This window comes from Anabrus simplex, chromosome X, assembly GCF_040414725.1.
Source record: "Anabrus simplex isolate iqAnaSimp1 chromosome X, ASM4041472v1, whole genome shotgun sequence".
NCBI lineage: Eukaryota > Metazoa > Arthropoda > Insecta > Orthoptera > Tettigoniidae > Anabrus > Anabrus simplex.
This window is the reverse complement of record NC_090279.1, coordinates 188,126,432-188,137,830: the sequence shown is the minus strand read 5'-3', so window position 1 is coordinate 188,137,830 and position 11,399 is coordinate 188,126,432. Positions and strand designations below refer to the sequence as shown.

Here is an 11,399-nt window from a genome sequence, read left to right as displayed (position 1 = left end):
CATACTTACCTCAAGAAGAAAGTTTGTAAAAGTCCTCAAAGCAATGGAGTAGAGGAATGTTCAACAGGAAGAGTTGCGGATATAAACTTTTACAGACACATCCAATAAAGTGGATGTCTCAATTTTGCAAGACCATTTGTTTTTTGACAAAATATTTTTAATAAATAGATAATTGATAAAATTATTTTACTGAAAATTGGAACACTAAGCCATATAATAACTTCCAATAATTATTAAGTTGACAAATAATAATTCTATTTCTTAGACTTAATTTATAATATTATATACTGTATTTAGAATAACAAATAATTTGTACAGAGGTGTGAAAATTATTGGACTCAACATTAACTTTTTAATATTTCTATTGTTGCATTACCTATTATTCACTTGCTTTACCAAAAAAAAACCTTTTTGAGCTGCAGTGGAGCACTTTTACATGTTAGTTGTCTGTTTAAACTAAATTATAGAACATAAGTTACATCTTTCAATTACATCAGTGACAATATTATCTATATATATAAAATAAGAGTTTTGTCTGTACATTGCTCAGAATTTGAAAATAATGGTATTTCTGTATCGATCATGTCCACAGTAACAAGAAAATGCAGTATTTACTTTTCCGTAATTTCTGTCTGTCTGTATGTATGTACACGCATCACGAGGAAACGGCTGAAGAGAATTTCATAAAAATCGGTATATAGAGTCGGGGGGCGAACCACTACAATCTAGGCTATAAATTATTTTATTCACGCCGAGTGAAATGATAGTTTAGGGGAAGGCCTAAAATTCAATTCTCAAATATTTATATTATTAGTGGTCATATCGATAAATACTACATAACTAAAGTTATATATAATTAAATTTCTGATCATTTACGTCTTATGCATTTTTACCGTACCGGCTATGATAACACAGATATTCATGAATTTGGATTTTTGTTGCTAAGTCCATATCAACGCCGAGCCCCGACAAAATGGGTAAACAGAATTTAATGAAAATCGGTATATAGAGTCGGGGAATAAGAAACTGCAGTTTAAACTATAAACAATGTTATTCACCCTGGGTGAAATGGTAGTTTAGGGGAAGGCACCTAAAATTTAATTTTTAAATATCTATGTTCTTGGTCCTATGGAAAAGTACTACATAACAAAAGTTATAGAGAATATAATTTCCGATCATTTAAGTTTTATTCAGTTTTACCGTACCGACTATGATGAGTGATATTTCAGAACCGAAAGACAATTAATAATGTGAAGGCCTACAATATCGAAAGCGTGTAACATAGATTAACAATAACATTACACTGGCCGTTGTTTGTTGTAATGTTCTTTGTCTCTTATGCTGACATTCAACTCTGATAGAGGGGATTACTGCTGCGTACCGAGTATAACAGCCTAACTGAATATTGGCGGGAAATAGCTGAGGAGTTAGATAACTTTCTTCTTTAGCACGCCAATCCTCTAGTTCATACATTTTCTGATACTGCTGGTACGTAAAACACTGGTTCATCATAGTATGCCAGCTATTCGATACCTACTCTGACGCACTGTTTTGAAAGAGCAGTGTGCGCACTTAAGTCAGAGGCTCAGTTAGTAGTAGTAGTATGAACTGGTCTGGAATTACAATTTAGCCCTATTCCAAATTATAGTACCACAATTCACTAAATAACTCAAAATTCAACCCTGAAAAGACCCGTTTCTTAAGAAAAGTTTCTTCCTCTTCACTTTCATTAAATCTGCCTTAATTTTATTCCAAATTAGCAGCGAAGATGTGGTTTCTTCTCTGGCTTGGAGGAAAAATTGCCTCCACGTCGGACAGTTCTTTCCCCCGCCAGTGTAATGAATTGAGATTTTCCGACTCATCGGGTACTTCCAGGAAACAGATAAGTAAACGGGTATGGTTTTTGCCCTGAGACTATTCACTATTTGAAACCCCCCGCCGAAAAAAGGACGAAGATTGTTCACGGATCACGGATGTCTGCGTCTTGGTCATTCCAGCACTGTAGCTTTGGATTGTTAGTTTGGGAGCATAGTAATGTTCGTTAAAAGTGAGAAAATGTGTGGTTTTTCATCTGATCGAGTATTTCATATGAAGGCATTGTTTTTAATCGCGCCATTCCTACTGAAATCATTGTAATGACCCATGTTTTTTTCAGTTGGGAAAACCACTAAGAGAGTCTTTCTGAGAATCTATAAAGGCAGGCGGAGAGTGTCTGCCATTATAATGAAAACTCCTCAGCCTGATTGTGACTGATGGTAGGCAAGCTGGCCTACCATTACAATGAAAATTCCCTAACCCAGTCTTCATATGAGAAAAGACGTTGGTGACTTGCACGTCGTGCTTCTAGGGCAACTTTAAGAGCTATGCAACTTAATACAATCTTGCTCACAACGTTTGTACTAGCTAACCTAGAATTCTGTATAAAATTCAGAATTCCGTAGCGAAGCATGGGTACATCAGCTAGTAGTCAATAAGACTCCTCTTATCACTGCTAAATTCCAATGATGAGGATTTTTCATATCTCTGTTGAGTGTAATTAGATAAAATGGAATTACAAGAAGTGGTTCTGTAATATTTTGCTCTGCTTGAGCGCTGGTATAATTTGCTGTGCTTTGTACTATTTACTATCCAAACTCTTGGAAATTGATGTTCTAGGATTAGCAACAGACCAAACAGAAATAGCCTATTTAATTCCAGCATAACATTTTAAAAATTAGGAATAATACCGCATTCCACATGTTTAGTAAGTAGGATGAGGATGAATATCAGACTGAAAGAGAGGGAGTTCCATGGAACAAATTATAAAGACAAGTTAGGGCAAAAACAAGAACTTATGGCATTTTAATTTGAGTCTTCTCCTTAAGTCTAATAATTGTCACACCTCTGTAATTTATTTGTAAGGCAAGATAAAATAGTGATATTAACAATTCATGGGAATGCTTGGTAGATCATACAGCTGCTGAAGAAGAGAACACATGGGTTCTCAAAACATGTACGGCATTTAGCCAATAAAAGATTGTAATAAGTATCGACTAGGTGGACTGTAAGTTTTAAGTTACTGCTGATAAATAAGTTTGAAGTCAATACGGATCCAAATAAATCAAACCATTATGGTTAAAATAATAAACTTGTTGACGTGTCATGAAGAGTTACTGCCGGTTCTTTGTAGTGTCGAAGGACGGACACTACAGGCTTCGTCAATGAACCGACTGCAGGCCTTTAAAAGGTGAATGTATCACAGAATGTTTAAGAGCCCATGGGAAAATCACATTATCAACAAGGAAAAACTCCGTAGTGCTGGGAAATCATATGAAGTCTTAACCTTTGCAAAATGCAGCAAAACAGCCTATTTTGATCACATCTTCCAAACTGACAAATAAGGGCAGATGATCTTCAATGTTAGGCCCCTTTAAACAATAAGCATCATCATCATGATCATTATCAAAGTGACAAATAAAGCTTGGTACAACTGATCATAGAAGGCATGATAGAAGGGAAAATATCAACATAGACAGAGGAGATTATAATCAGCACAGAACTTGTGATATTCACAATACAGCAACTCTGATAAAACATAAAATAGGGTAAGTTACTCTATGATGGTTGCCAATGTTCTGTGAGGGGGCTGATGACCTAGATGTTAGGCCCCTTACAACAAAAATAATTATCATCTTTCTGTGAGGAGATGACACCCAAAGAAGAACCAATCTATGACCTTAAACAGCACCCTGGATCAAAAGATTAAATAAAACTTCAATTTAATTTGCCTCCTAAGAATTGTCATAAAATAGTAAAACTGAGATCTACAATGGTGCCAGCTACATACATATGCAGTTTTGAACTGGCCATAAGAAAGTATAATTAAATAAAAGGAATTAAGCCAAGGCCCAAGGTGTACCAACTGACAAAAGATTACCATAAAACTCTTAAAAATATTTCCATTACTTTTAGCAGCATTTCTTGCGAACTTGCCATTTATGGCAGTCTGATATAAAAAAGATAATTTCAGGGCAGTTAAGAGGTCTTCACCAACACACGATCTTTAACCTAAGATACAGCCAATTAGTAAGATCATTACACTTGATAAACAAAGTTGATAATGCGGCAAAAGAGCTTTCTTGGGACAATATTCACTAGATTTTGTGATTAAAGCTCATAAGCCTCAAAATCTCTCTTCAATGGTTTGACTTATAGTCAATTCTCATATCAAATGTAGACAATCATGCCCCAGCTTACAGAACATTCTGATTAATAACTGAAAAATGTGCCTAAGAACAACTTTTAACAATTTTTCCAGACTGACATGAGCTCACAATGAAACATATTCTAGAGTTAACTGCTACAATTATTCATAGAATGTTTTAAAATCCCTATGCAATGTTAAGGAGACAAGTTTTTTTTTAATTTTTTTTTTTTTAAATAAAAGGTTACTACTGATATAGAGACCATAATAAGTCCTAAATTTATGCTACCTATCCTAGACTATTTATCAGCAGGTTCACTTTTATCTTGATCTTTATCTCCATCATAAAATTCATTTTGTGGTTCAACTCGTCTATCCTCCTCGGCCTGTGGAACTCTTACATCAGGATCTGTGTCATCTTTTGATGAATCGTCAAGTAATGATGGAAATGCATCATCTGGTACATCCTGCATTTCAACACTTGGGGAATGCTGACACATTTTTAAATTGTCATAAACCTGTTTAGTAATTGCTTCAAGGTACTGTTTACTATTTGCATTCTCTTGTCGAGTTACAACATCTGGATGAAGAGTAAAATCAGGTGCAAAATATTCAAGATATTCAGTATATGGAAGTTCATTGCTAATAGGTTCATCTACAAGGAGGGAAGTCTCATACGTCCAACACCGTGCCACATTGCGCAAAGTGTAACCCCCACCACCAACGGCTAGTAATGGTACATTTAAATCACGCACAAACTTAACGCACTCACCATGTCCCTTGGTACTTAAACTAAAACAACCTAAACGATCATTTGCCAGAGAGTCAGCCCCACACTGTAGAACTATAGCTGTAGGTCGATAGAATTCCATCACATTTGATATGACTGGCTTAAATACAGACACATAACTTGCATCATCAATGCCCTCCCTTAGAGGCACATTTACAGAATAGTAACGCCCACTCTCAGCTCCTACTTCATACATATCGCCTGTACCAGGAAAGAAGTAATTCCCATATTTGTGGAAGGATACTGTCATTACTCGATCTGTCAAATAGAAAGCTTCTTGTACACCATCACCGTGATGAACATCAATATCTATATATAACACTCGAGCATGATATTTCAGTAATTCCAAAATTGCTATGACAATGTCATTCACGTAACAAAACCCTGAAGCTTCAAACTTTTTAGCATGATGCAGACCACCAGACCAGTTAATAGCAATGTCACAACAGTTATTATTGAGTTTCATTGCCCCTTCTAACGAAGCACCCGTATACATTGAGCAGAAGTCAAACAATCCTTCGAACACGGGACAGTCATCCCCAACATTGAAATGGCTCAAGTATTTTGTGAACCCTTGCAAGTTTTGAGGCGTGACTCGCTGAAGAAATTCAATGTATTCATCAGAATGAAATCGACACATATCATGTGCACTCGCCCTGTAAGGACGATAGATTTGCATCTTCTTGTAGAGTCCATAATTTAACACAAGACTGTGGATCACAGACAATCGGTGAGGTTTCATGGGGTGACCAGGTCCATAATGGAAATTACCCACATCAGGATTGTAAAAGTATGAAACCACTTTCTTGGACATATTATCTTCAACGAATACGTCGTTTTCCTGTAATTCCACTCATTTAAAACTCGAAAACATCCTCGACAACACTCGGCACTATGAGCAATGTTTAGCACTGAAGGAAAACAAACAAACCCACGTTCTCAGTATTATACTTGTTCTGGCATTAGTCATTTCATGGAGCGTACATAAAAATCCGAAATGGTATACTACATTACAGTGAATACAACCTTGATACAACAAACGACCTATAAAATCTGAGTGCGAAATAGAATAGACTATCTAATGTTCAACCAAAATAAAATTTCCTTCTTTTTTTTTTTTTTAACGAAGGATCCATGAATAACCAGAAATATAAATCCCTACGAATCCCCCACGAAGGGATATTTACTCTTGGAATCAGAACCAAAGAAAAACAAAATCATTTGCGGTAAGGTTCAAAGAATATATACTGCACCATCTCTCGTTTGTTTGTAGAACTTACGAATCTCAAGGTCAGTGGTACAGGTGGTTATTATCGTGTGCAAGAAAAAAGTTGATTTTCCGTTTATGTGAAAATTTTCATTGTAAGTAATTAGGAGATCATCAAATCATTGTCCTCTTCTATGTGATAAGCTAGTGCGTAGTACAGTTCAATGAAGCTAAGGTGATTGCAAATATCGTTATAAGCCATTAATAGGTAATTTCTTTCTCTGTTTTCTATATCTAAATATTTCATAGGAATTGAATCACAGCCTTATTTTTCATTATATCAGTGTGAATCTGCACCTGTTCAGTCGAACTCTTTGTTTGGTGAGATGTGAATGTATTGTTTGTCAGTTTCTGCGATCTGGATGACAGTTCATGTGTTGACATTTTGTAGATGTCACTTTTCTTCTTGCGCAATTTATGTGGAAATTGATTGAAGACAATGGGAAAGGGAACAGAAACATGGGTATATGAGCATTTTTGGATTGTTGTTGGCTGTCAGTGATGTACTTTGATGTATATTGCCGCATCTTTTCATCGGTTAGTTTCCCTCGCTTTCACTTTCACCGTGTTTCGCATCATTGAATGTGTATCATTAGACGTTATGAGAATATTGTATCTTGTTTTGGGAGCAATTCAGGAATTACGTACAGTTGGACTGTGTTCCGCTTGCCTATTGATTGTATTTCATTGTGTGCTGTTTTTTTTTATCATTGTTCTTTTGCTTTTCCTGGTTATCTCGAAAAGCAGTAGGGTAGTCTGATCCTTTCTTTCATTCTTTCTCTTTGTGCGACATCTGGTGTCCCAACTCCGAATTTGAATGTTAAGTTGCTGACATGAGGCATGAAAGATACGCTATGCCATATGGGTTCGAATCCCACGCTTGCTCGTAAGGGTTTCCGGTTTTTCTCGCGTGAGCCCCAGAAAGATGTTGGGGTGCAAGCTGCTTCTGTCTAAATCATAGTCCAAACATTTACCAATACTGTAATACGGTCATCATAATGTCGAAGGTCACACACACACACACACACACATACACAGAGCAGGACAGTTCCAATGCCAGTCGAATGTAGACGAGGACTACCTTTGTCAGTTAGCCTGTACATGTTTTCCCACATGAGAGCACAGTGTTGTATTATTTCCCTACAGGTTCTGAACTTGGGAACATGGAGTCGTGACCCTAGTCCTTGTCAGCTAAGCATGACATTGCTTCCATTTATGTGTTTGTGCATCTTTCCTGTCTTCTTCTACCCATAACAGTAACATATTTGTAAGGCCTATCGAGCCGTTCTTTCCCAATACTTCCGAGTCCTCAGTTCTAAGGCTGGTAGTATTTATAACAGCTCAACCATCAGCTGTCGCATATAGCTTCAGAATACTAAGGAAATGGCGAGTGAAATAGTTTCCTGTTGGTTTCCTCAATTTCTTGAAGGATCGGATTTTGTCTTTCACCTGTGTTTTAAGTTACAAGGGGATGATTATCTTGATATATATCCCCTTCAGACAATAATCATCATACTGTCTTGTTCATTGCCCTCATATCTAGTGCTAATTGATTACAGTTGTTTGCATAAGACTATTAGACAGGAATGCGTGCTATCCCTTGAACTACCAGATATCCAAAAACGTTTGTGCCATAATTTTCAGTGAGAAATAACAACTTGGTACCAGTAATTTCTTGCAAATGTATTTTATTCAACAGAATTATGTCCTTCAGCTTCAGTTGCATGTTCCCAGTGAAATACAAGCTTATAAATCCTGCTTTTGTAGAAGTTCCTGTCCCTAGAAGCAAAAAATTGTGCTATGACCTGCGTAACATTATCTTGGTTTTGGAACTGTTGCTCACACAAATGGTTATCCATCCAGAAACAGGTGATAATCAGATGGAGCGATGTCCAGGAAGTAATACCAGTGCTGGTCCACCAATCACAGAGTGGTACCTTCTGTTGAATGTTTTGTTCGGGGGCAAAAGCAACAGAACCAGGGGACAACCATTGATGTTTTCTTGTGTGGTTTCTGTATAACACCCATTTCTCGTTACATGTCAATATCTGGTCCAGGAATGGGGTCTTCTTGTGCCGTGATAGCAGTGACCAGCAAATGATTAACTGCTGGAATTTGGTTCCCTTGGTCAAAACGAGGAACCCACTTACTGAGCTTCCAAGTCTTCCCATGGTTGTGGTGATTCCTCCAGCACTCTAAACCCTTGTGCAAATTCCTTGCATGTTTGATGTGAATCACGCTCGAAGTTCTCCTTCAGCAGGGCTTCATCGAAGATGGATGGATGTGCAGCTTAAGGCTTGCCCTGGAGGCTCTCATCTCCCAATGCAAACAGACTGAACCACTTTTGTGTTGTGCGCTCACTCACTGATGCCTGTCTCAAACGTGGAGCATATCTTTTGAGCAGCTTCTGCAGCATTCCTGCCCTATTTGACCTCATGGCAGTAAAACATCCTTTGACATTGACATGTTCATTTCAGGATTTTAGTTCCTGCTGAACTGCTTTTCACTTGACCGACATGGCTCATAACTCTGCACTCACTGACGGTTGACGGGAATGTCAACATCTGATGTGGTCCACACAGGGTTGCTGACACCTGCTGTTTGAATTTCACTTTTCATCCCAACGTCACTAACATTTTTTTTCTTTCTTTTGTTTTGGATACCTGGTATTTAACATCTAGGCCTGTGCCAAGCATGTCATCACGAAAGCTCTTGATGTATGGACAGGAGGCATCTCAATCAGTGAGTAATTATTATTAGTTTCAGATTTGCTGACAACACCACTCTTCTTGCCAGCAGGGAAGGCAATATATGTCTATTTTTTGCTGTTCATTTTAAATTGCACTGGCACAGATAGCTCTTATGGTGACAATGGAATAAGACAGGGCTAGGATTGGGAGGGAAGTGACTGCGGCCTAACATTTGCCTAGTGTAAAAATGGGAAACCATCTTCAGGGCTGCCAACAGTGGCAAGCGCACAGTTACACGACCTAAACAACATCGCTCAGTAAAGACGAATGCGGTGACTTACTAGCAAGAGTGAATGATCAACCTTAGTACGTTAAGTCCAAAGTAATGATAATTGATTGAAGAACATAGATCCAGCTTGCAGGTAGATCAGGGGAACTGGAGGTAGGACATGATTTTGTCTATCGTAGATCAACTCTCTGCAACACGGGAGTGCAACATTTTCTCCTGAATGAATTACCTTCATCTTCTTCTTCTTCATTGATGATGTCCTGGTCGTTGAGCTTCTGCTGCAGGTCGTCCAGGGTTACATGAATGCAATTGCATTTTGGTGTTGGCAGCTGCTTGTGTTTCAGCATCAGTGGGGCTGAAGAATCGTTGTTGTTGCCTCATTTTGGGCCTGGCTGTTCTTCCATCTTCCTCTTACCTGAAAGTCAAGGACTCTTGGTTATGTAGTTTTCATCCTGTTCTTTCTTTCTTTATTTATTGTTATCACACGCTCAAAACAAGCACACCACTGAAATTGCCTGATTTAACACTGGCTGGGAGATAAGGTAAAGACAAAGTTGAAATCATTCATTCAGTAATCACACTGCAAAATGGAGGTTTTTTTTTTAAGCCACCTTAATTCTGTTTAAGAATGTCAATATCTTTAATTGCTGTGGAGATATTTTACGTTACATTCTTATTGACTCACTCTGATATGTGAAAAAATGAATAAAAATATTTTGTTATTTTTAATATTTTTTGTTTGTTTGAATTGATCAAAGAATGATTCTTGCCTCAGAGTAATTTTTCACCCTGTTCTTCTCTCCCTGTGGTTGGGGCCAGTAGAATAACACCCACGGTATCCCCTGCCTGTTGTAAGAGCAACTGAAAGGGGCCCCAGGGGTTCTGAACTTGGGAGCTTGGGTTGGCGACTACAGGGCCCTTAGCTGAATCGTGGCATTGCTTCTACTTACTTGTGTCAGACTTCCCACTTTCATCTATGCTATCCTATCTCCTGTGGTCAAGTCTTGTTCTTTTCTGACCCTGACGGTGTTAGATATCGAGGCCTAGGGAGTTTTTCATTTTCACACCTTTCATGGCCCTTGTCTTTCTTTGGCCGATACCTTCATTTTTCAAAGTGTCGGATCCCTTCCATTTTATTCCTTTGATAAGTATTAATAGATGATAGCTGCCCAGTTGTACTTCCTCATAAAATAATCACCGCCACCTCTGACAAGACCCTTCATCGCATGACAAGCAGAGGGGTTCTTGGGGCATAATGTTTGAGCTGCAAAGCAGTCTACAGGCCTGTAATAATCTTCTGGACATCATCATAGTTCTGCTGAAGCCAGCGGTCTGGTTTGCTTAGACTGTTGAGTTTGGTGCAATTTTGACCGAGTGCAGCAACCATGAGGCCAGACATGACGTAAGCTCTATGGAAACTTACCTTTGCCACAGCTGGCCAGAAAGTGACCATGTTTTGTAAATTTACACTGTCTCGTAATTCTTCCCATAAGCATGTAGACTTCTAGGGGTGGATTGATCGGTTCCTGACAAGGATCTCTCTTCTTTGCTACTTTAGATATTTACGTCATTTTATATGCTTTTGTTATTTCCAAAATATGGGTAACTATATTCGAATTGCTACCCCTATCCGTGTTATGAATCATGTGAAAATGATGCTTGACAAATTACAATTAAAATATAGGATTTTTATCCACCCTGTTCAGTACACAATGTTGTGAATTCTAAAATTAACACATGGATAATTTAAAGCATAGACATATTTCCATCTTTTGGATCATCAGTACATAAAAATGTTATAAAACCATTAAAAATATAAAGACATTTATATGAAAAGTTTCTTTTAATAGCTATGTCCTCTCATTGCGATCTTCTTTTGTCGAAAAGTTCCTACGTGTTTCTCATCATTATATGTAAATATTGTTATAAAGTTCTTAGTTTTTGTAGATAAATAATAGAGATTTGTTGAATCTTAATTTACCTGTAGGTTTTAGTATAGTTAAATCAGACCAAGGTTTATGTTGAAGAGCTATACAATTGTGGTTCCTTGGAATGGAATCTATAAGAAAGAGAAAATCTATTAGAAGTCATGGCGAATTTAGGTATTGTTTTATAACATGTTTATGTACTTTTTTTGCTAGTGGCTTTACATCGCACCAACAAAGATAGGTCTTATGGTG

At 37.6% G+C, this 11,399-nt stretch overlaps 2 protein-coding genes across 2 annotated transcripts in view; one reads left to right on the top strand and one right to left on the bottom strand.

Moving 5' to 3' along the window:
* Positions 1–1,914: 1,914 nt before the first annotated feature.
* HDAC3 (histone deacetylase 3) lies at positions 1,915–5,903 on the bottom strand. The gene has a single exon (XM_067159728.2). It carries the CDS (start codon positions 5,785–5,787, stop codon positions 4,483–4,485), a length of 1,305 nt encoding a protein of 434 aa, XP_067015829.1. The 5' UTR covers positions 5,788–5,903; the 3' UTR covers positions 1,915–4,482.
* A 354-nt stretch (positions 5,904–6,257) lies between these two features.
* The window catches only part of LOC136885883 (myotubularin-related protein 3), a 339,670-nt gene continuing 334,528 nt past the window's right edge, over positions 6,258–11,399 (top strand). The window contains exon 1 of the mRNA XM_067158568.2: positions 6,258–6,335. The gene's annotated coding sequence lies outside the window, so the exon portion shown is untranslated. The remainder of the gene's footprint in view (positions 6,336–11,399) is intronic.